Source organism: Globicephala melas, chromosome 2 (assembly GCF_963455315.2).
Source record: "Globicephala melas chromosome 2, mGloMel1.2, whole genome shotgun sequence".
NCBI classification, from domain to species: domain Eukaryota; kingdom Metazoa; phylum Chordata; class Mammalia; order Artiodactyla; family Delphinidae; genus Globicephala; species Globicephala melas.
This window is the reverse complement of record NC_083315.2, coordinates 92,321,503-92,344,812: the sequence shown is the minus strand read 5'-3', so window position 1 is coordinate 92,344,812 and position 23,310 is coordinate 92,321,503. Positions and strand designations below refer to the sequence as shown.

The 23,310-nt window shown below is 50.9% G+C and overlaps 1 protein-coding gene and 1 non-coding gene across 5 annotated transcripts; one reads left to right on the top strand and one right to left on the bottom strand.

Annotated features, from left to right (window-relative positions):
- Positions 1–1,080: 1,080 nt before the first annotated feature.
- On the bottom strand, positions 1,081–17,606 carry RPAP1 (RNA polymerase II associated protein 1). 4 transcript variants are annotated; one of them, XM_030843041.3, is made up of 25 exons: positions 17,426–17,606; positions 16,161–16,418; positions 15,712–15,860; positions 15,340–15,429; positions 14,773–14,893; positions 13,942–14,163; positions 12,508–12,687; positions 11,379–11,494; positions 10,996–11,094; positions 9,793–9,894; positions 9,408–9,575; positions 8,971–9,153; positions 8,710–8,844; positions 8,440–8,610; positions 7,794–7,951; positions 7,200–7,358; positions 6,846–7,047; positions 6,309–6,418; positions 5,831–6,026; positions 5,484–5,636; positions 5,116–5,258; positions 3,770–4,526; positions 1,901–2,077; positions 1,705–1,764; positions 1,081–1,597 (listed from the first exon to the last, which is right to left on the bottom strand). In XM_030843041.3, exons 2-25 carry the CDS (start codon positions 16,339–16,341, stop codon positions 1,448–1,450), a joined length of 4,182 nt encoding a protein of 1,393 aa, XP_030698901.1. In that variant the 5' UTR covers positions 16,342–16,418; positions 17,426–17,606; the 3' UTR covers positions 1,081–1,447. The 4 variants fall into 4 exon arrangements, with proteins under 4 accessions (XP_030698901.1, XP_060150425.1, XP_060150426.1 ...); XM_060294442.1 differs by having other exon boundaries at positions 17,372–17,480; XM_060294443.2 differs by having other exon boundaries at positions 17,365–17,453.
- On the top strand, positions 10,690–10,762 carry TRNAE-CUC (transfer RNA glutamic acid (anticodon CUC)). The gene has a single exon. It is a non-coding gene; the product is annotated as a tRNA-Glu (tRNA).
- Positions 17,607–23,310: the final 5,704 nt, after the last annotated feature.

The following is a 23,310-nucleotide window of genomic DNA, read 5'->3' as shown; positions in this document are numbered from 1 at the left end:
TTTTCACATAAGTTTGAGAGCTATTTTTGCAGAAACCGGAGTTGCTGAGTGAAGCGTATTGTATGATTCTGTGTTCGGCAGCTCCGTTTATGGCGAGTGGTTTCTCTACCTACTGACAGCACACGGCACTCACCCTGACCTATAAACACAATGATGGTAAGTAATTCCTCACAGCAAATGACACTGTAAGAAAGCTTAGTGTTGGAATTCAGGCAAAAGAACCTAGAAACTACCAAAAGAAAGAAAGAAACCAATGAATCAAGAGTTTATGCTTTGATCCACTCCTCCCCAGCCTTTGCCTATCACCAATAAAGTCCACAGTGGAAGGGGTGTTGTAGAACAGCACTATAGACAATGTTTTCACTCCACCTCCCCTCCCGGCCCCCGCAACAGTCCCACCACCAAATTCATACATTGAAATGGAATCCCCAAATTGAGGGTATTTGGAGGTGGGACCTTTGGGAAGTAAGTCATGACGGTTCCACCTTCATGGGTAAAATGGGATTAGTGCCCGTATAAAAAGAGGCCCCAGAGAACTCCCTTGCCTCTTCTGCCATGGGAGAGCTGCCTATGAACCAGGAAGCAGGCCTTCACCAGATACCAAATCTGCCAGCACCTTGATCTTGGACTTCCCAGTCTCTAGAACTGTGAGAAATAAATGTGTGTTGTTCAAAAGCCACCCAGCCTGTGGTATTCTGTGATAGCAGCCCAAACAGATTTAAGATAGACAGCTACTGCACCAGTCTGATTTCCGGCTTCTTCTTGTCTCATGATTGCCGTTGATGGAAATAGGGGACCATAAGGAGACAAGATGCTAACCTCATTTAGCACACCTACACTCCAAGTGGACTGATGAGAGTCCTTCTAGAAGCGCCCCCCATTCCCAAGAGCACCGCCCTGGCCTGGCTTCACTCCAGAACTGGGACCCACATTTTTGTTGTCCCAGATGTGGACTCAGTTTTCACCTCCCATTCATGATTCCTCCCCCATGTCTCTCACAGTGGTCCTGATTCCCCCAGAGATAACCCATTCCTCGATACTAATCCTGAACTAGTACATCTGAAATCAGTCCAAATCAAATTCCCAGAAGATAAAAAAATTCTTTATTTCAATGCTCAGCTCCAGTATTCATATACCCTGGCCTTAAGTGGGGAGAGGAAGAGGTGTAGTTAGTATGTCTTGTCCCCAAGAAGGGGTATATAGCTAAGTCACCCCTCACTCCCAGCACAGACCCTCAGAAGCCCCAGATCCTGAGCTCCAGATATCAGGACATAAGGGTAGGCTCACCAATCTCCAAAAAAGCTCAAAGAGCTTGCTCCTAGGAAGGCAAGCCTTCTGCTCTATTGTTTCCTGCACACTCTTAGGACACAAAGCCCTTCTCTCTGGCCAGGCATCTGTTGGTGAACCCCAGGAGAATGTATCCATCTCTTCCTCTGCAGCAGCTATACTAGGTCTCTGAAACCCCATTTTGGAGCACCCCTGAGATCAGTTTCTGGAGGTACTGCTGACGCAGAGGGGGCAACTGGGGATACAGCTCAAAACCCTCTGGAAGGGCAGAATTAGGAAGTTTATAGTGGAGAAGGTGCTGCCGAAGACCCTGCAAAGAAGGAAGAAACTTTATGAAGTGGGTAGTGAGATCCTGTTGAGATCTCTGTTCCCCAAGACCCTCCATTCTCCCACCCTCCAAGATGTGCCCCGCCCTACCTCATCTGCCAGCAGCCAAGTTTTCTGCAACATGCTCCTGCGGGCAGCCTTTACCTCATCCTAGAGGCAGAAGAGGGAGAGGTGGCACCAGGCCACAGGCCTATCACTCACCTGGCCTGGACCTCACCTCCTCCCCAGCTGGCTCAGTTCAACTGCAGGTTCCTTCCCTCCCTCTGGAGATGGGGACGTAACTTACCAAGCTCTTTGGGTCCTGGCAGAAGATGAAGCTGTTGACATGAGCCACGGCCACAGCATAGAGCACAGGGCACCAGTGTGATTGGAGCGCACCAGTAACCAGAGCCCGGAAGTAGAGCTGAAGGAGGGCCAGGTTGTCTTCAGGAGGCGCTGTGTAGCTCTCCAGGGACACAGGCAACTGTGACAGGGGAAATGAGACAAGCTGAGGGTCAGGGTGGAATGTGTATCACTGGACAACAGGGTGGATGGTTGATGGTCACATGAAACAAACCACGAGGGCAGAGATCCGGTCCTAAACAGACATCCATCACAAGGATCAAGGTTAAAGACTAAAGAGCTCAAAAGCAGCGGAAACTGGGAAACTGAGAAGCAGCTATGAATTTCTACTGCTACTACTACTTGCTTAATCTACTTAAAACTTTCAAAATGTCATGTTCAGCTGCTCAATTCTATTAGCAAACCTTTCAAAAGTTAATGTTCTTTGGAATAGTAATTGTTTCTAAAAAAATTATTCTTAATTCTACGCAGAAATGATTATGAGTTTATGTCCAATGGTGTTTATCACAGTGTTACTTAAAATAGCAAAAAATCAGAAACAACTTTCATGCCCACTAAGGGGTTCTGATAAAATAAACTGGGACACACTTGCACGATGGATTATGATATAATAATAAAAACGTTGATTTCTTAGATTATTTAATGATGTGAGAAATGCTTACTACCTAACATTCAATGAAGAAAACATTATGCAATGATCCCAATTTTATAAAAATATATATGCACAGGGACTTCCCTGGTGATCCAGTGGTTAAGACTTGCACTCCCAATGCAGTGGGCACGGGTTTGATCTCTGGTCAGGGAACTAAGATCCCACATGCTGCGAGGTGCAGCCAAAAAAAAAAGACTGAAAAAAGGTAAATCAAAATAATTACTACTGGGCAGTGGGATTATGGATAACTGTAAAGTTCTTTTTTTCCCTTAATCTATTCTTTTTCTGGCCACACCACGTGGCATGTGGGATCTTAGTTCCCTGACCAGGGATTGAACCCGGGCCCTTGGCAGTGAGAGCATGGAGTCCTAACCTCTGGAACCCCAGGGAATTCCCTGTAATGTTCTTTTTAATTCTTAAAACTATTTTATATTTTATTTTAATTTTTTTATACAAAATATACATTTATATCTTACATACATATATTAAAATGTTTGTATTTCAAGCTTACCAAAATAAGTTATAATGAAAATAAAAAAACAAATCTTAAAAAAATTAGTAACTCTTTACAGCTTACAAGTTTAACTCCTTAACCTGTTATCTGAGGCCCTCTAAGACTTTATTAGCTTTGTTTCCAACAAGTTCCCAAGCTGGTATCTGTCATAGACTCCTTCCTCTTCCCATCTTGTCAATTCCTTCCTGCCTCTGAGCTTTTGCTTATGCTGTTCCACTAGGCACATTCTATCTTTCTCCTTAACAGTCCAAATTCTACCCAATTTTCCATGCCCAGATCAATCCCCACTTCTTCCACAAAGGCTTCTCCTTGTGGGAAGCCCACTTTGATCTTTCCCTTCTCTGAATCCTGACTTAACACCTAGAATCTGAATACCTGAGAACTATGTTGGTTTTAGTACATCTCTTACCTAGACTGTAGCACCTCATGAGCAAGCAGCCGTGCCTTTTTAATAATAAGTACCTACTGTACCTACTGTACGCCAGACATCACAGTAAACCCTTTTCATGTATTCTCTTAATCTCCTCAAAGCCTCCAAGAGGTAAGATAAGGAACCTGAGGTCTACCAAGGCTCCCTGCGGCTCAGGACTGCCTCCAAGGCCCAGGACAGGATGTCCATGGTGGGCCCTGCTGGGCTGAGAAAGTACCTGGGTCAGAGGCAGGCCCAGAGCTCGCAAGGCTCCCACGTGCTCCCCAAAGAGGGCAAGGCGCAAGGTGACGCTGAACCGACGCTGCAGGGGGAGGAGAACCAGGGCCCCAAAGAGGTGGTCCCCAAAAGACACAGCCTCAAAATGCTCCAGGAAGTTGGCATAGAGATCCGGGAAAGACGTCAGGCCAGGAAGTGGGCAATCCAGGTTGAGGTTTGGTAGGACTTCAGGCTGGCAGAGCCGGGCTAGGAGGGCTGCCACCAGACGTTGTATTGGGGTCTCCCGGAACAATTCACTGTCCACCAAGAACACACACATGAGCCGTGCCAGGCGGGCAGCAGGAGGCACAGCCCGGAGGGCCTGGGGGCGCCAGCTCTCCAGGACTAGCACCCACTGCAGGGCCCGCATGGCTGTGCCCACAGTGTCAGCAGGAGGAAGCCCCGAGGGGCTGTCTGAGGCCCGGTGGTAGAGTTGAATCAATGGCAGGAAAGGCCAGTCAGTGGGCAGCAGAGGCTCCTTAGCCACAGGGAGCAGCAGGGCTGGGACTCGCTGGAGCTCCCCTCGGTGCAAGGCTTGAGAGGCTAGCAGGCTGGCTCGGGCCAGTGAGCAGTGGGTCAGGTAGCAGCTGCGGATGCTGGGGAGGTCCTGGCAGGCCTGAGCTAGTAGAGTCCCTCGCCCACACCCAAGGTCCCCGCCGCTCCCTAAGGACAGCCGGTCAGAGAAGTCGGCTGCCTCCGGACCCCCTGATGCTCTTTCCCTGTAACAGAACCCAAAAGCCAAAAATGAGGGCTAGAACCCACAAGGCCATGCCAGCTCTCCAGGGTTTCCCAGAGGCTCCTAGGTCCAATCCCGCTCCTCCCTGTTCCCCTAATAACCTTCCATGTAGTGTGTATAGCAGTTAAGAGGATGCGCACTAGAGCCAGTTACCTAGGTGCAAGTTTACAGAACTTCTCTGTGCCTCAGTTTCCTCACAGTAAAGTGGGGATAATAATGATAATAATACACACTCTCATGGTACAGGTAAAACAATTAAAATAGAGACAAACGGTTAAGGGAGTACCGGACAAGGAGTAAGCACTGGGTAACACTTAGCTATTATAAGCGTACAGCTAGTTTAGAACCATTTTTCAGCCATACAGTCACAGAAGTCTCATAATAATACTCTAGCATATTATCCTCATCCTCACTTTACTAATGAGGAAATGGAAACTCAGACAGGTTAAGCGTAATCCATGGAAGAAAGAGAAAGAAACCCAGGTCTCCTGGCCCCAAATTCAGGGCTGCTCTGTCAACCACCACAGCAGCCTCTCAAAGCGCTCAGTTGATGCCACCAACCCTGGACTTACGGGAGGAACTCCAGCCGGAACACACAGCTCAGCAGTAGCTCATGGGCGAGGTGCTCGCTTCCGGGCAGCAGCCGGCTCAGCAGGGCCAAGGCCATGCCGTGATAGAGGGCAGCACTGGTGGCTGACACTGGCTGGAGTGTTGCCTGTGGACAGAAAAGGGGGGAAGGGGGAGGAGTAGGCAGAGGCGGTGAGGGGGGACAAAGCAAAGAGAAGTGAGGAAGAGAATATATGCTGATGGGCACAGGGCCTGGGCATGTCTGCAGGCAAGTAGAACTGCACGGCTTGCCAAAAGCAGCACAAGCTCCAGAGAAGCAGGATGGGGATAATGAGGGGGCGGGGACAGAGGGATGGGGGTTGGGGGCACCCACCGCTCTCTGGGCCAGGGTGAGTGCCAGGTGCTGCAGGTGGTACTCATGGCGCAGGGCCCACGCGGAGAAGGGTGTGAGGTGTGGAGCAGCCACAGGAGCCACACACTGGAGGAAGTAGTTCTGCAGTCCTGGGGCAGCCAATACGGCAGCCAGCTGAGGAAAGCAAGCTTCAGATTCACAAGGTGACTTTGATGCCCTCTAGGGCTCCCCAGCTGCCCCTTCCCCAGCTAAACTCAGAGAAATGGGTGCTGGCAGAAGACGCCTCTCTTCCCCAAGGGGCGCCCTTCCCCTTTCTGACTCCTGCCATCTTGGTCCCCTGCCCCCCTAACCAGGCGCCCAGTGCTCACCTGGCCACACAGCCCCTTGTGGATCCAGCCCAGGGTGTTGAAAAGAGAGAGGAGGGCCGTGAGGAACGGGAAGGGGGAGGCTGAGCCAGCCAGACTAAGAGGAGGGTGGCCTCCTGCACAGCCCAGTGACACGAGGCTGGGGAGAGCTTCAGGGGCCGGAGCACAGGACTGTGGGTTGCAGAGAGGGGAGCAGCACCTGGAAGCAGAATGGAGACACTGAGGGGGGCTCTGGCCTGATATGTGCTGGGCTGGAAACAGCTGCTTGGTCTGCAACCAAGGCTAGCGGAAACGTGGCCGTGCAGACAGTGCCCACGTTCCCTGGAGCCCCCAGTCGCTGCCTGCTAAGGATTCAGGTTTCCCTCAGGCTGGGGGGTTCCACCTGGGATGGACCAGGGAGCCAGGCATAGGAGCCCCACAAGGAGCGAAACTGCCGCCTCCCCGCCCCACCCCCGGCTTCACAACCGCACACAGTACACACCCCAGCGAATCCCACAGTCTGCCCAGAGCGGGCTGGCTCAGCAGGGGCAGCAGCAGCTCCTCCGACAGGCGCTCCATGTCCTGAAGCCAATCCCCTGGGCACAAGCCTGGCTGGAAGACCAAGACACTCACTGAGCTGATGGCCCAGGAGCCCCATTCTCCTGGACCCCGTGTACCCAGGCCAAGCCCATGATTCCGCGTGGCCAAGAGTCAGTGTTTAGAAGCTTCTGCCTTCTGCCCCTTCTAGAGGCAGAGGAGACCCTGAGGTTGCCCTGGCACCCACTGTCTAGGGTCTTGAGAGAGCATAAAGGCTCCAGGGAGGCCAAGCTGCTGTTTGGGGTTCTACGGTCCCTACCAACACGACTCCTTGGAAGCTCCACTGGACATGGAGGTGGAAAGAGGAAGAAAGGTAGGAGGGAAAAGGTGGAAATGGGGAGGCAGGGACGGAGAGGTGGAGACAGAGGGAGAACGAGGGTGGAATGCTAAGATGAAGGCAGGGCACCCAGGGCAGCGTGGAAGGCAGGCAGGCAACACTCACCTGCTGGCTCCAGGCCTGGTAGTAAGCGTCCAGGAAGAGCAGGCAGGCAGTGGGCACTGGGCCAAGGGCACTCCACGTCTCAGGTGTGGGCAGCAACTTCAAGGTCTGTCTTAGACAAGGCTCCACGAGAGGCTGGAGCCCAGACACCTGCGTCCAAGTGATTGAGGAAGGAGTGGACGACACACTGGCCTCAGCAGAGTCACTACAGGAGAGCCACAAGGGGCCACCGTGAGGATCTGGCTGCCTGGACTCCCCTCGAAGCTCTGGCTGCCCTCTCCCTGTGGAGGAGCACTCCCACCGGTCCCAGAGCTCCCGACAGGATGTCACCGCCAGCGGCTCAGGGCTACAGCCTACCTTCTGGGCTCAGGGGTGGTGCTACCGGCGGCTAGGGTCAGCTGGGTGAGGACGGTGAGCAGTGAGGCTGCCCTCTGCAGAGCCAGGGGCTGCGGGGAGGGGCTGCTGAGCTCCTTCGGCACAGCCTGCAGGGCTCGAATCAGCACAGGGTACAGCTCCCTGGTGAGTGGGGAGAAGGACCGCCCTTCAGTGTGAGAAGGGAGATGGAAACAGAAGACACAAAGCAAGGCCCGGCCCCGGGCATCTGCAGTCTGGCTGAGGAGGAGCAGGAGGGAGGCCAGGGCTGCGGACTCTGGGACGGTTTCAAGAAGGAAGGCTGGGGGCTGAAGGGAAGGAGGTAGCCCCTCAAGGCTTCCACCACAAGAGGGAATTTAAATCTGATTTCACCAAGATACCAAGCTGGGGTGCACAGAATGTGGTTAACCCAGCTTTGTTCCACTCTCCCCCGGCTAGTCCTGACCCCCAAATTTTCTTCCTTTCTCCCAGAATCACCTCTTTCTCATACTCAGCCTCCCTCCGAGCTTGAACCTTGATCAAGGCCAGAGTGCAGAGCTGGAGGGGTCTGTGAGGGAGCCTACCCTTGTCTCTCCTCACCTGTAAAGGTCACCTCCCTGGCCGTAGGAGGCTGCCACGGCCCACAGACGGAAGGCCTCAGTGCTCAGTGTCTCGGCTTCCTCTGGGGGCAAGGCCAGATCCTGGGGAGCCTCAGCTATGAAGCGGCACAGGCGACTTCGGAGATCAAAGCCACTCAGCTGGGGTTGGGCAGAGAGTCTGGGGATCAGGATCAGCTGGGAGCCTGAAGTTCCAGGCCTCAGGTTCTCTCACTACAGAGACTGGCTCAACTCATCCCTGTTGCGGCCCCTCTGGTGCCAGAGGGTCATGGTTCTGGGCTAGGGTGAAACTATCCCATCCATCCCTCCCTTCTTCTCTCCTTCCATCCTTCTTTTTAGCAAGCACTTGCTGGGCACCTTGGCTATGCCTATTTGTATGTGGCCCTTCTGGCCTGGGTCCAGGGAACAGGGAAGCTTCCCTTCCCATAATGAGAGCAGAGCAGGCCTACAGGATACGCTTGGCTCCAGGTGACTAGGTTCCTGCCTGGGGGTTTCTGTTCTATTTCTAGGCAACTGGAACAGATACGAAGAGAAAGATGGCATGACTGGGCCACCCAGAGTGCAGGGGCTATGCTTAGCCCCCAGCCCCCTGTCTCAAGCCGCCATCCCTTGCCCTGTGTTCTGCTTACCAGCCGGGCAGCAATATTCCTACCAGCCGAGGCCAGGACACGAAGAAGTTTCATGGCAGGAGCACAGGGCACTCTGTGTAGACTGAGGGTAGGCTTCACCCCCATAGGGGACCAGCTGGTGGGCAGGAACTCTTGAATCACAGTCTCTATCAGCCGAGGGCACTCCAGGACCTGTGCAGGCCAGGATGAAAAGGGAGGTAAGGAGGCTGAGGGTCAAGACAAGCCCTGGCTAGGCTCTTTGCCCAGTCCCTGCCTCCTTCTCTTTCTCACCCTTGTGGCTGACTCCAGGGAATGCCGGGCCAGGCGGATGAGCACAGCCAGGATGTCAAGGACCGCAGAAGGTCCTGGGCAGGTCACCTCCAGCAAGTAGCGTAGCCGAGGCAGCAGGTTGGTAGCCAGGAGCCCCTGAGGATCAGAGACACAAACCCACTACCAAATGCAACTGGACCCTAGGCCTTGATGACCCCTCCTGCCCAACATGTGCCAGCCCCAGAGGTCATGGGACAAGTGCAGCTGCCCCAGCACTTTTACCTTGATGACATCATGTCGGGCCAGGTCAGATGGAGGCCGGTTTCCTTCCTCCGGGCTCTTCCTTTTTGCCTTTTCTGCTGGGGGCTCTTCATCCTCATCCTCGTCCTCCTTGTCCTCCTGGCTGGGCATCAGAGGGAACACCAAAGCTCCATGGTACCAAGAGAAGGTGCTATCGAGGAGCTCCTGCCAGAGGAAAGAGTGTGAAGGTGGGAAGAGGAAGAAGGCATCAGGCCAGAAAGCGGGTCCAGAAGTAGAGGGCAAAAGCCACGCACAAAGGACAGAGAGGCAAGGTTCCTAGGCTTTGGGGCCTTTAGAAGGTAGTGACACAGCCACCCCATTCTGTGCTCTGCCTGGCAAAGCATCATCAACGAGGGCAGCCCCAGCAGGAGGCGTAGGGACCCTAATGCCTTGAAGCCTCATTCCTATGCCTGTTGTACCTCATCTCCAGGAGCCACCAGCAGAGCCCGAAGAGCCCGGATTGCAGCTGCGATGACCCCATCCACTCTGTCATCCAGAGAGAAGCGCAGCAGGAAGAGGAAACCAGCATCCAAAAGGAGGCGCAAGACACTGCCCACTAGCCGGTCCCCAAACTCGCCAGCCTGGGCCTTGAGGGCAGGAGGATAAAACATTGCTGAATACGCTGAAGTTACAGTCTCTGTCCTAAACCCTTTACTTGTCCAGCTAGGACCCTGGGTTTATCCTGTTCTCAGTGTGACCCACACACAGCTGGTGTATGGGCCAGTGAGTCAGAGTGAAACAGGCAGGAGGTGGGAAAGTCTAAGGGGAGGGGGGCGGGCAGGATGAGGCCAACAGTCCACTCACCCTGCCGATGACCTGGGCCAACACATGCAGCGCTAGTGCTCTCTGCTGGGACACCTGGCTGCGTGTCAGGTGGAACAGCTCCTGAAGGGAGTACCCTGCTCTCTGGAACAGGGACAAGAAGTCAGAAGGAGCCAAGACACAGGACAGCACCCACCAACAAATACATGGCAACCCCTATCTGCCACGCACTGAGTCAGGTGCCAAGGTGAAGACAAAGAAAAGTAAGTGATGTCTCTTGCCTCTGCTCTCCGTGGACCCTCAAACTGGTAAAGAAAATAAGACTGGCGTACAAGTAACCATAGCATAAGGCAGTTTGGGAGGAATGTAGTAATCGGTGTTTAATTTGCAACCAGAGAACAGGAGACAGAGAGAAGGGGCACCTGGAAAAGTGCTGTGGTCTCAGTGGGTGGGTAGAGCTCTGATGGCCTGGCATGGAGCAGAGGGGAAAGGCGTTCCCTGGAGTGGGCTTCAGGAACTGAGCCCTGGAGGTCCTTGAGCACAGCGGGTACGTGGGGAGGAGGCAACAGAATGTGCAGCAGAAGTGAGGGACGCAGAGCTGTGGGGTCAGCAGGGACAGATGGTGGAAGGCTGTTCTGTTGTGCTGAGGAGCCAAGACCTTATTCTGGGAGAATTCCCTGAGCGAGGAAACTTTCTGAGGCAAGGGACAGCCTGAGCTGGGCCAGGGGAAATCACTACGGCAGACCCGTTGGGGAGCAAGCGAACGGCAAGACGGAATGAGTGGAACATGGTGACTGAACAGACCAGAGGGATCAAGGCTCTGATCGAGGAAGCACTGTAGGGAGGTGACAAACAGAATTGGCAAGTTCTGGCGACTGACTGGAATGTGAGGGAACAAGGAGAAAGATTTCAAGCCTAAGAACTGAAAGGACAGGGACTTCCCTGGTGGTCCAATGGTTAAGACTCTGCGCTCTCAATGCAGGGGGCCCGGGTTCGATCCCTGGTCAGGGAACTAGATCCCCCATGCGGCAATGAAGATCCCACATGCCACAAGGAAGACCGGTGTAGCCAAACAAATAAACTAATAAATAAATATTTTTAAAAAAATCTGAAAAGACAGTAAGGCCGTGAACTGGAATAGGGTGCACAGAAGGGCCAAGGCAGCTGAGCAGCAGTCCTTCTCCACATGGTTGTTAAAAGCACTTGCTGAGAGCTGCCCAGTACTCCCTGGACCCCACGCCTCACCTCCGCCTCCTCTCCATGGTGGTGTAGGCCCAGATGGGTGGGAAGGTCCACGCTGGGGGCCAGCAGCTCTCCCTGAAGACTGAATCGGGCCTGCATCCTCTAATGGGTACAGAAAGAGAACTATGGGCTGGGGGCACCAGCAACTTCCCCACAGCCATTCCTCACCTGTAATCCCAGGCCTCTCAGGACGTAGGGCCTGACTACCTCTGACCAGAAGTGGGGCTCCTCTGGCCTTAGAGACCAGGCAGGAAGAGGGGGGTGAGCACTAGGAGAGATGTTTCTCCAGCTTGGGGGAAGAGAAAAGCCTAAGTTCTGGGTGCAAGACAGCAGCCCCACTCACTGCCACCCCACCTTGCCCTTGTAGGCCAGCTGGCTCTCCTCACCTCCTGAGTCTCCTGCCGTCGGAGTGGAGGCAGGTCTCGGGTCCAGTGGAGCTTCTCCAGCTCAACGGTGTCCATGTGCAGCCATTCTTTCTGGGGAGTCACGGGCAGTGCCAGAGCTGGGGAGATGGAAGCAGAGTAGTATTCCCTAAGGGGCTCAGCTCACTGATCCACTGGGGTCCCAGCCTTCATCCAGAAGCTGCCACATCCACCTCTGCCCAAGGGTCTGGCAGCCTCTGCCTAGAGCTCTGACTAATGGCACAGCCCAGGGGCTGGAATGCCTGATATGGCAGAACACACCCCGTCCTGGGCTCTAGCCCCTTTCTGACCCCAAAGATTTGTTGGGAGAGGAAAGAGGAAGCGGAGGAGATAAGGAAGAGAAGAGAGAGGAAGCAGAGGAGGAAGGCAGGACCACATACAGCAGGGAAACCACAGTTCTCCACTCTCTAGTACCGACCTTCTAAAGGAGCAGGGGAGTGGAGACAATGAGGAGGGGGCAGCTATACTTCAGCAGAGCAAGATACAGAAACACACACCTGCAATATCCTCCTCCTTCCTCACCCCCACCACCCCCATCCAACCTGCTCAACTGGCCTAGAGTTCATCCAGGGGCAGGAGGTTCTTGGCTCTCCTAATTCAATTCTTCTTTTGTTAATCACTAATAAAATCATCCAGTTCCTGGAAGATGAGTGCTCCCACTGGCCTCTCTGCTTCAGGTCTGGCATGTTCACAAGACCTGCGTCAGACCCTTCCTCTCCCACCACCCTGCCATTATCCTCCCAACACTGAGAGCAGAGGCAGAAAGAACTGTGGGATGGATGGAGCCAGAGCTGGGGCAGCTACTGCAAAGGCAGGGGGCAGATGGTCTGGAGGGGGAGGGGGCCATTCAGCCATCACATTGTGCTGTTTCTTACCAGGGAAGGGAGAGAAGGAGCAGTAACAGGACAGGAAAACAGGAAGCACATGCAGGAAGAATATATGCATCAGCAAATGAAGATTGACTTCAAGCCAATAATGAAGATTAACGTTAGATGTTCAAGGACAGAGAAGATTCTCTTCCCATCTGCCAGGCCTAGGAGAAGGAATACTTCCCTCTACTTTTATTCCCCAGAAGTCCCCTCCTCCTCCAAACCTGGGGCTCCTGGCTCCAGCTTATCTTCCTGCCTGGGCTCACTGGCAGAAGTTGGCATGATGGGCTCCTCTCCAGTGACCTCAGCAGAGTGACCTCCTGGCCTCTGCTCCCCCGTGGCCTTCTCTTCTGCCTGCTCACAGGTGCGGCTGTGAGATCTCAAGAAGGCAACCAAGCTGGGATCTAGAAGAGAGCATAGAGGGGAGAATGGGTGGGGGCAGATCCTCCCCAGCCTCCATACACCTGAAGTCTGCTTAATACTGCCTGTCTGGGGGCGCCAAGGCCAAGACAAGCCACTTCCCAGCCCTGGCCTAAGCCCTGGGGCTCTCTTGTAGCCTCGATGACCCATATCTGTCACTGGGACCTGCCTGCCCGCCTATCCCTCCACCCTTCACAGTCCCCTGGTCCAGGCCAGTCTGCCCATCCCTGTGCTTGGCTTCAGGTCAGAGGCCCAAAGTAAGTGGCTGTGGAATAAATGAATCAATGTTGACGAGGGCCAAAAAGAAGGCATTTAGGGGAATAGTTTCTCACTTTCAACTATTTTATTTATTTATTTATGCACAAATATTCACTAAAAACCTAATATATGGGGACTTCCCTGGTGGTGCAGTGGTTAAAACTCTACCTGCCAATGCAGGGGACACAGTTTCAAGCCCTGGTCTGGGAAGATCCCACATGCTGCGGAGCAACTAAGCCCGTGTGCCACAACTACTGAGCCTGCGCTCTAGAGCCCACAAGCCACAACTACTGAGCCCGTGTGCCACAACTACTGAAACCTGCGCGCCTAGAGCCCATGCTCTGCAACAAGAGAAGCCGCTGCAATAAGAAGCCCGCACACCACAACAAAGAGTGGTGCCCCGACTTGCTGCAACTAGAGAAAGCCCGTGTGCAACAATGAAGACCCAGAGCAGCAAAAAAAAAAAAAGAAAACAAAACTAATATATGGTATGCTCTATATAAGTGCTAGATACATAGTTTGGAACAGATTGACTTGGCACTATTGTTTTGGTGAACAGAAACTAGGGGGGAGGTGTAGTATAGCACAGCATCACATAATAGAGTACCCTGTAGTTGTACTAGAGTACAGCCAAAATAGTGTATACTACACTACAGTAGTACAGTATACATGGTATAATGGTTAAGAACACAGCCCATGAGACCAGGTAGAACTGGGTTTATATCTCATTGGTGTTCATTAACAGGATGTGGTACCAGGCTGTGTGACCTGAGGGAGAATTTCTTAGTTTTGAGCCTCAGTTTTTTTTGTTTTTATCTTTTCATAAATAAATGAGGTTAGTACCTCCGACCTCACAGGAACAGTTTGAGGACAAAATGAAATGTGTTAAAGTACTCTGCCTGGCACTCACAGTGAGCCTTCCTCAATAAATGACAGTCCCTTCCTAGCCCGGTCTTGGCAGGAAAGGCTGGTACCCGTACCAAGCTGAGCCAGTAACCGCTGCTGTTCCTGCAGGATCTCCTCCGGAGCCATGGCTTGCAGTCTCGCTACATTCTCTTCATGGATGGTCTGGGCTTCCTGCTCAGCCTCCTGGCTTTTGAGCCCCTTCCCTGTAACCAGATGGGGTCCCTGGAAGCTGTAGCTGTTCCATGGAAGCTGGCTGCCCTGCTCCCTAGGTGTGAGTGCCTCACAGGTTGCAGCACCTGGAAGAAGGATACGATCAGTTTCATTGCCTCACCCCAACTGGGCCTTCTGTCCCTCTTCTCTAATCCCATTAGCTCTGGAGACAGATGGAAGCCCCAGAGTTTTCCCAGGCAAAGAGTGGAGACCCCTCTGGGTTTGGCACAAGACTCCAGGGCATCCTGGGGCTGGGTTGGGGTGATGACCTCTCTACTCATTTTTCCCCTTGGACTTAGAAGTTTCCCTCAGAAACATCCCACTTTCTGACTCTTCTCTTGGATGTCTAGGCAGCCGTCTGCCTCGAGGGGCCTGCCCCTAGCTCTTCTGCTAGTAATTTGCACCATTAAAAGAATCTTGGCCTACGTCTTTATTTTACAGTCTCTACCAGACACTTCTATCCCCTTCCTTTCTCCTACAGTCAAGTAATGCCCTGCCTTCTCCCTGCACCTAAGACCCAGATGTGGACCCAAGCTGCCCAAACTCAATAGTCTAAGTGGAGATATCGGATGGCTCCTCTTTAGATGGCCCAAATGCACTTCAGATTTGAGGCAGGGAAGATGTATATCCAAAGATGACTCTACAAATGTGTATTACAAAAAGGCTGAGCCCAAACCTCTTCAAACCCTGCTCACCCTCTGGTGGGTGCAAGGTAGATGCAACTTCTCCAACTGGTGGGACCTTGGCTTCAGATGCTCTCCTTGCTGCAATTTCCTGGGCAAAGATACTTCTCTTACCAGATGTTGCTGGCTTCCCCTATGGGGCAAAAAGAAAACCCAGGTGACTGATGCTCATTACCCCATTCTCTTCTCAACCTCTTTATACAAAGGTCGCTGGAACAAAGAGAGATACAAGAGACTTGCTTAATCTCCAAGGGTCACAACCCTAGTCCTCAGAGAAAGCAGGGCTCTACAGAAGCATAGGTTTTGAAGTCTGACAGACTTGGGTTGGATTTCTGGCTCTTCTATCTATTAGATGTGTGGTGTTGCAAAAGTTATCAGTTTCCTTATCTGAAAAATAGAGATAATGATACCTATATTACATGGCTGTTATAAGGATCAAATGAAGTAATGCATATAAAGTGCTTAGTGTGGTGCTGTTTTAACAATGGAATTGCTTATCATTATTAAGATTATCTACCTGGGGAATATGTACTATGATGCTCACAAGACTGTCCTCCATGTGAGGTCACGGCTGCCTACCTGTCTCCCCTGTGAGCGATGGAATACAGGAGGGAAAGCAACGCCACAGGGCACAGGCAGATTCACAGCCACTGAACTTGTATCTCGTTCCTGCAGCAACAAAGTACAAAGCAGTGAAGATACAGAGATTTCCCCAGGCTGGACCCTATCCTACTAGCCTCAGTTCTATATGACTAGAACCTCACCCTAAGGAGTCATGAACCCATCTTGCTTCTTAAGTCATAGTGATTCTAAACCAGCCCCCAACCTGACTGCACGGGGATAAAGTCCCATCTTTCTGAATCACTCTCTGCTCAATAAGGCTCACCACCCACACGCAACATCCTTTCTGCCCTTGGATGCCTTGCCCCACTCAACCAGGGTGAGACGCACAATAATCTTAGTCAAGACAGCAGTGATGTGCTTATCATGCCTGTTCAGCCTCTCTTCAGGGTCCTCATGTTCAGGCAGGGGATGGCCGGGGCTGGGCCTGGCTCTCTTTGGGGGAGCAGGAACCAAAGCTGGGGGCAAATCTGGGAGATCTGAGAAAGAAAAAAACCCAGATGTGAGGTTACTCATATCTTCCCAGGAAGAGACTGAGGGCTAGGGGAAAGCCAAAGAAAGAAAGGCAGCTGCTGTGCAGCGCTGGCTCAAGCTGTGTCACCTTGGGCAAGGTATTTAACCTCTTTGAGCCTCCGTTTCTTCATATGTAAAATGGGGCTGCAGCAACAGAGGTTACACAGTTCTGAAATAATGATGGGGAATCCAGCCACATCAGGAAGAGGGAGAGACCCTGAAGTTGTACCGCTCTCCTTTTCAACCTCATACCCACAGCCACTCACTGTCCAGCATCACCACATCCCGATGATCCTGCAGTGGAGGCCTGTCCGGGTTAGCATCACCACCACTCCTACTTCCTTTCTTCACCAGTTGTACTGCTGGGGCTGCACCAGCTGCAAGAAACTGACTCTGGAAGCGCAGCAGGTCCACCTCGGACTCCCCTGGCTTTGGTCTCGACAGCATCTTGACACTCCAGCTGCCTCCCTTGTGGGACTCTTTCCAGCACTGCTTCAGTGTAGGGAATTCACTCTCATTCACTCCTAGAAGCAGTAAAGATGTTGGGCCCTCTGCAACTGAACTCTGATTCTCTTTATTTATTTATTTATTTTTTGAAGTACGCGGGCCTCTCACTGTTGTGGCGTCTCCCGTTGCGGAGCACAGGCTCCGGACGCACAGGCTCAGTGGCCATGGCTCACGGGCCCAGCCGCTCCGCGGCATGTGGGATCCTCCCGGACCGGGGCACGAACCCGTGTCCCCTGCATCGGCAGGCGGACTCTCAACCACTGCGCCACCAGGGAAGCCCTCTGATTCTCTTTTTTGTGCATCAGAAAAGGCTCCTTTTCCCTGGGTTCGGTGGACTCATTCCTCCCCATTCATACCTTATTGCCATTCCCTCCTTACTTAGCTCTCCCTGATGTCAATAGCCCAGCAACAATATTTACTGCCATCTTAGATTGTTTACAATCTGTGGATGATAAAAACTTTCAAGAACAACCATAGGGGACCTAAGGAAAATGTCATTAGGAGCCAGGCGGATAAATGTGTCATACCGGGGAGTGGTGATTCGGTATCATACTGGTGGGAACATGCCTGGCCGAAAAGTATTCAAATTATTAAAAACCTTGGGCTGTAAAAGATCAATATATAAAAATCATTTGTATTTCTATACAGTATTACAGAACAATCAGAAAACGAAATTAAGAAAACAATTCTATTTACAATAGCATCGAAAAGAATAAAATACTTAGGAATAAATTTCACCAAAGCAGTTCAAGATATATTCTGTCGGGCCCCACAACGGCCCCTAGGGCTCTACGGTCGCGGGCGCTCCTGGGCCACCCGCGTCAACAAAGAAAAATCACGGAGTCTTAGCCTATGCTGCCCGCGGATGGAGGGCCGTTCCCAGGATCTCCGCACCGACGAGGCCGCGGCCGCTCCTGGCCAGATCAAAGACACTGGGGCAGACACCGACAAAGAACTGGATACCCTGTACCAGAGCCCTCCGCCGGGATCTCCTGTAGTCCGTCCCGCTAGCCCAGCCACCTACTTGGCCTTGTACCACCTGGACGCCGCCATCTTGCCCAGCTGGGGCCGGGCTTCCGCCGCCACCAGTTCTGAGCTTCCGCCCCGCAGCCCGGCCCCGCCTCTTCAGGTCCTGGCTCCGCCCACTCCTGGGTGGGGTTTGCCCTTTTGGTGTTCAGGAGTCTTGAGCCTGAAGGTATTACGCTTGCCGCGTCCCACCGCAGCGCGGAAGCTCTGGGCGGACACTCTGTACACATACAACACCCGTGACAGAGGCAAAGGGTTCCTCAGACGCCCTTCCGCACTCACCAGCCCGGATTACCACATCCTACACTCCCAAGCTCAGGGACAGCACATAGAAACCTGCATAGACTCGACTATGTGATTATGGGCGAGCAAGAAGATAACCAGGAAAAAGGAAAGGTGAGCCCAAGGAAAGAAACACTGCAGGAATGGTGATAATGAGGAGAGGAGAAAACAGCCTCATTGCCTGCAAGGTGATTCACTTCTTGAGCATCCTGCCTTTGTTCGTGCCAATGTCTCTTTTTCCTTCCATCCCACCCCAGTCTTTTTCTTCCTTTAAGGCCTGGTTGGAATCAGCTCTAAACTTTTGCCAACTGGGCCTACTCACTGAACTTTCCTTGGAATCTTCCATCTGCACCACTTGTGTGCCATGTTGGGAACATACTGCCCACGATCAACTGTCTCCAGTTACCTTTTCATCAGTACGTACCCTGTTCCGTTGTATAGACTGTGAGTTCCTTGGGGGCATCAGGCCTTCTTTTTTGCATCTGTAATGCTCAGCACCCAACATATTGCCATGAACATAGGACCTCAGTAAATCATTGCTTGATTGAAGGCTGTCTTAGGGCAGCCAGTGGTAGTCCAGGAGTTCTCAAGCTTTAGCAGGCATCAGAAACACCTGGAGGGCTTGTTAAACCAGATTTCTGGGCCTCACCTGAGTTTCTGATAAAGTAGGTCTCCAATAGGACCCAAGAATTTGCATTTCTAACAACTTTCTAAGTATTCTACAGAATCCTTCTTTAGTTCTCTTGGTTTCAAGTGCAGCAGTAAATTTCAGCCACTAGGATTTAGCCAACCTTGGGGGTCCAAATTGTACTGACTGTTCAGAAGTTATGGTGAATGAGGGAGGGAAATTGGATCCAAAAATGCAGGAAGAATGAATGTAGAAAATCACTGTTTGCAACCACTAATCAAACAATCGCTCCAGACAGTAATCATCAATAACTGATAAAGCTATTAGGTAAAAGGTTGATGAGAACTTAGTATGGATCAGGTGGTCAACTTTTTAACCTACTGATGAATCTTAACATCACTAAAAGTGGGGCCACTGGACATAATGTGCCCCCTGATATGATGCCACTGAAAGTACAAAACATGTTCTAGGAAGTCTTCATGCCAAAAAATTGAAGCTGAATCTAGTCAGGCATCTAGATCTAACGATCATCTCTAACTACATTAAGAGACTATCAATTAAACACGTCATCCTTGTTTGTATCCTGATTCAAACAAACTTATAAAATGACGTTTTTTGAGACTGTTTGGGAAAACTGAACACAAACTGAGTTTTATATGATATTAAGTATTTTTAAAAGATTTTATTGTGTATGGGGAGTTCCCTGGTGGTCTAGTGGTTAGAATTCGGTGCTTTTACTGTCACGGCCCAGGTTCAATCCCTGGTTGGGGAACTGAGATCCCGCAAGCCAAGTGGTACGGCCAAATAAATAAATAAAATGTGTTTTTTTTTAAAAAATGGGGCTTCCCTGGTGGCACAGTGGTTAAGAATCCGCCTGCCAATGCAGGGGACATGGGTTCGAGCCCTGGTCTGGGAAGATCCCACATGCCGCGGAGCAACAAAGCCTGTGCGCCACAACTACTGAGCCTGCGCTCTGGAGCCCATGAGCCGCGACTACTGAAGCCCACGTGCCTAGAGCCCATGCTCCGCAACGAGAAGCCACCGCAATGAGAAGCCCATGCACCGCAACAAGGAAGAGTAGCCCCCTCTCGCCCCAACTAGAGAAAAGCCCAGGCGCAGCAACGAAGACCCAACGCAGCCAAAAAAAAAAAATGTGTTGGGTATGGATGTGGTTCTTTTTGAAAAATAAACTTTATTTTATTTTTAAAATTTATTTATTTTTGGCTGCATTGGGTCTTCGTTGCTGCGTGTGGGCTTTCTCTAGTTGCGGCAAGTGGGGCTACTCTTCATTGGGGTGCTCGGGCTTCTCACTGCGGTGGCTTCTCTTGTTGCAGAGCACAGGCTCTAGGCGTGCAGGTTTCAGTAGTCGTGGCTCATGGGCTCTAAAGTGCAGGCTCAGTAGTTGTGGTGCATGGGCTTACTTGCTCTGCAGCATGTGGGATCTTCCCAGACCAGGGCTTGAACCCATGTCCCCTGCATTGGCAGGAGGATTCTTAACCACTGCATCACCAGGGAAGTGCCAAATAAACTTTATCTTAGAATAGCTTTAGATTTACAGAAGAATTGCAAAGAAAGAAAGCTTCCATTTACCCCAAACACAGTTTCCCCTGTTATTAGCATCTAACATTAATATGGTACATTTGTTGGAATTGAAAAACCAATATTGACATACTGTTACTACTAAACTCCATACTTTATTCAGATTTCCTCAAATTTTCCCTAAGGTCCTTTTCCTGTTCCATCCAGCATACCACATTACATTTAGTTATCATGACTCCCTAGGCTCCTTTGGCTGTGATAGCTTCATAGACTTTTTTTATTTTGATGGCTTGGACAGTTTAGAGTAATACTGGTAGGATATTTTGTAGAATGTCCCTCCATTGGGATTTGTCTGATGAGTTTCTCATGATTAGACTGGGGTTATGGGTTTTAGGTCCTCCCCCTCCTTTTTTTTTAAATATTTATTTATTTGGCTGCACCGAGTCTTAGTTGCAGCACGTGGGATCTTTGTTGCAGCATGTGGGATCTAGTTCCCTGACCAGGGATTGAACCCGGGCCCCCTGCATTGGGAGTGTGGAGTCTTAACCACTGGACCACCAGGGAAGTTCCAGGTCCTCCCCCTCCTTGAGGCTGGAGTATCTACATAAATTATTTGTAATTCTGCATGGGAGATTTGTATATGCTCTCCATGAATTAACTTATTAATTTATAATATACTTTTAAATTATTAATAAATTATAACTTATTCACTTATATATATTTGACCCTTTGATAAACCCCATCATTTTCTGTGTGTGTGTGTGGTTTTTTTGGCCACACCACATGGCTTGTGGGATTTTGGTTCCCCCACCAGAGACTGAACCCAGGGCCTTGACAGTGAGAGCGAGGAGTCCTAACCACTGGACCTCCAGTCCTAGAATCAGCCATTTCTCCAAGGATCCTTGGTTCTTTTTATTGGAAAATGGTATTAGAAACCAAGATTTGGGTGCTAGGTATACTCATTGCTACTGGGGTGTCTTGCTTTTTGGCCCTCCTCAGCTGACAAAGAAAATATATGTGTATACTGTTATATATACACATATCCATAATTATCTCTGTATGTAACCATCTGAATCTATATATGGATGAGTTTTTTTAAGTCTGTTACAGATACACAGTGTAATATTTACAGCTGAAATTAATTATATGGCTAAGATTTGCTTTTAAAAACTCCAGCAAAAGAACAAAAAAAAAAATTGGGGATAATACAACACAACTGGCTAAGATAATCATTGAAGCAGAATGATGGGTACATTTGGGAGTCATTATACTCTTCTGTCTACTTGTGTGTATGTTTAAAATATTCCATAATAAAAAAGGTTTTAGAAAATAGCCTAAATTGCCATGTTGCTATTAAAGTGGGTCAAAAAGAGCACTACAGACAGCCAGATATGTGGCATTCACACACACATACATTTTTTCTCTCAGGGCCATCCCTAGGTGAAATTTTGAAGAGGACAACTGTTTTTCTTCCACACGTTTGGACCCATCTGCTGTTTCAGAAACCCCAAGCTTATTGCTCTCTTTCTACTTCCTAAACCTGCTTTTGGGGAAAAACCTGATCATTTGAAAATACCCCTTTCAGAGTGTGGTCTTTCCTAGGAACTTACTTTCTGCTTCATCATCAACTGGGCAAGGAGTGACATTGTTTCTGGCTTAGGGATTTCAGGCAAGGGATGTTTGGCAGGTACAGCAATAGTCCCCAGCACCCCTGACATCACACCTGTAACATAGTTTTGCTCCAAGCCCCAAAGTCATAGATTCCCTGCATTCTCTAAGGTGATGAGGAACACAGACAGTCTGTGGTCTGCCCCATTCCTTAAAGGGAACTTCCCAACTCTTACCTCTTTAACCAGTAGTTGGGAAAGAATATAGTCTTGGTCACAGGGCCAGTGAGACTGCCATGACCCCATAACTCACATTGGTTCCCCGCCACTCCCTGAGGTGGGGACAGGAGGTGGAGTCCTAACTCTGAGAAAGCTGAAGCAGCTACTTCCTGAGACTGCTGGAAGTTGCCATCAAGGTGTTCTGCTGCTCTGGGCAGGTGGTTCTCATTTCCAGTTTTGTCTTTGTCTTCTCTGGCTCCTTGGCCTCCTTGGACAGTCGTGGATTATAAAAGGCAGAGAGTGGGCAAATACTTACTTCACACGAGTAGGGTGATGCCAAGGCCCAACCTAGCTCCACCCATAATAAGGGGCTGCTGCTGGCCCTTCCTCTCTCCTGGGATAGATCATAACTGGCTCTGCTTCTGTTCTGAGGACAGGAACTCCTAGGACATCTGCTCATACATTAGGTCAAATACATTTCCTGTTGATTCGATTAGTTTCCTTCCAAGCAATGCATTTACAAAAGGAAGGGAGATCTTTGCAGGCATGTATTTGCAAAGGCAGCCAACCTCCTCCAGTCACACACACACATCTTCTCCCCATCCACCCACAAAGCGTCAGTCACATTTAGAGTTTGCACAAATGCACACCCTCCCTCATACATCACAATGCACACCCTCTCACCCACCTACACACCTCTTCCACAAAATCACACCTGCTCTCATACCCTTAAAGTATGTTCCTTTACTGTGCCCAGAGAGAGAGAGAAAGATGGGGGAGATGGGTAAGAAGAGTGGGTTGTGAGGGCTCAGGAAGGCAAGCATGCTGTGTAGGAGCTGGAAAGTCAGAAGACCAGGACCCCACAGTCCTCTTTACCCTGCAAGTAGAAATACTAGGAATCGAGAGGGGTTCAGAAGCAGGGGTAGAGGAGGCAGGCACTCAGGGTGCCAGGCCCCACATGGACAATATGCTGCCCCAGGGTGAGAGTGATGTGCCTCAGCCCTGCAGCTGAGGTAGGAAGTTTGTCAAGGCTGTGACTGGAGAATGCAGAGGTATTCATGATATGTTCCAGAAGCCCATTTTGCCTGGTAGCAAAGGATGGTCCTTGGGCTGGGATTCTCATCAGAGTTCAGGAAATGGGTTTCAGGGGGAGGGTTGGGGTAAGGGGTGAAAAGGAAGTGAAAGGCTGGGTTTGGACTCTGGGTTCAACACCTTCTAGGAGGGGTCTTCCCAGTGTCAGCCAGAGTCAACAATTTCCTTTCACTGGAAACTTGAAGTCCCCTCCAGAGAGGAGAGGTGGGAGAGAGGACCTTGAGAAATGATAAGTGCTCAAGTTCAGGGCTGCAGCAACCGCACTGCCGCAGTAGCCATGGCCCCGGTGAATCTGGCTTCAGCCCCAGACTGTTGTCTGCCTGCCCTGATCCGACTCAGCCTGAGCTCAGACACTGTGGATTCTGGAATGGAGCAAGGCTTTTCCTTTAGGAAAGAGTCCTGAAGCTGACCCACAGCGCCCCAGAAAATTGCCTGAGCTCTCAGTGAAATGGAGGCTCAGGCCCCTGCCATCCAACTCTAACAGCGCCTCTCCCTGTGATGCCGCCTGGGGGCACC

Excerpts from the sequence above, each read along its gene's own strand:
- RPAP1 (XM_030843041.3), bottom strand. The coding sequence starts at position 16,341 with ATGCTGTCGAGACCAAAGCCAGGGGAGTCCGAGGTGGACCTGCTGCGC. Across the intron at positions 9,154-9,407 it reads TGGTGGCTCCTGGAGATGAG|GAGCTCCTCGATAGCACCTT; the intron begins GTACAACAGGCA and ends TTCCTCTGGCAG. Across the intron at positions 6,419-6,845 it reads ACCAGGCCTGGAGCCAGCAG|CCAGGCTTGTGCCCAGGGGA; the intron begins GTGAGTGTTGCC and ends TTGGTCTTCCAG.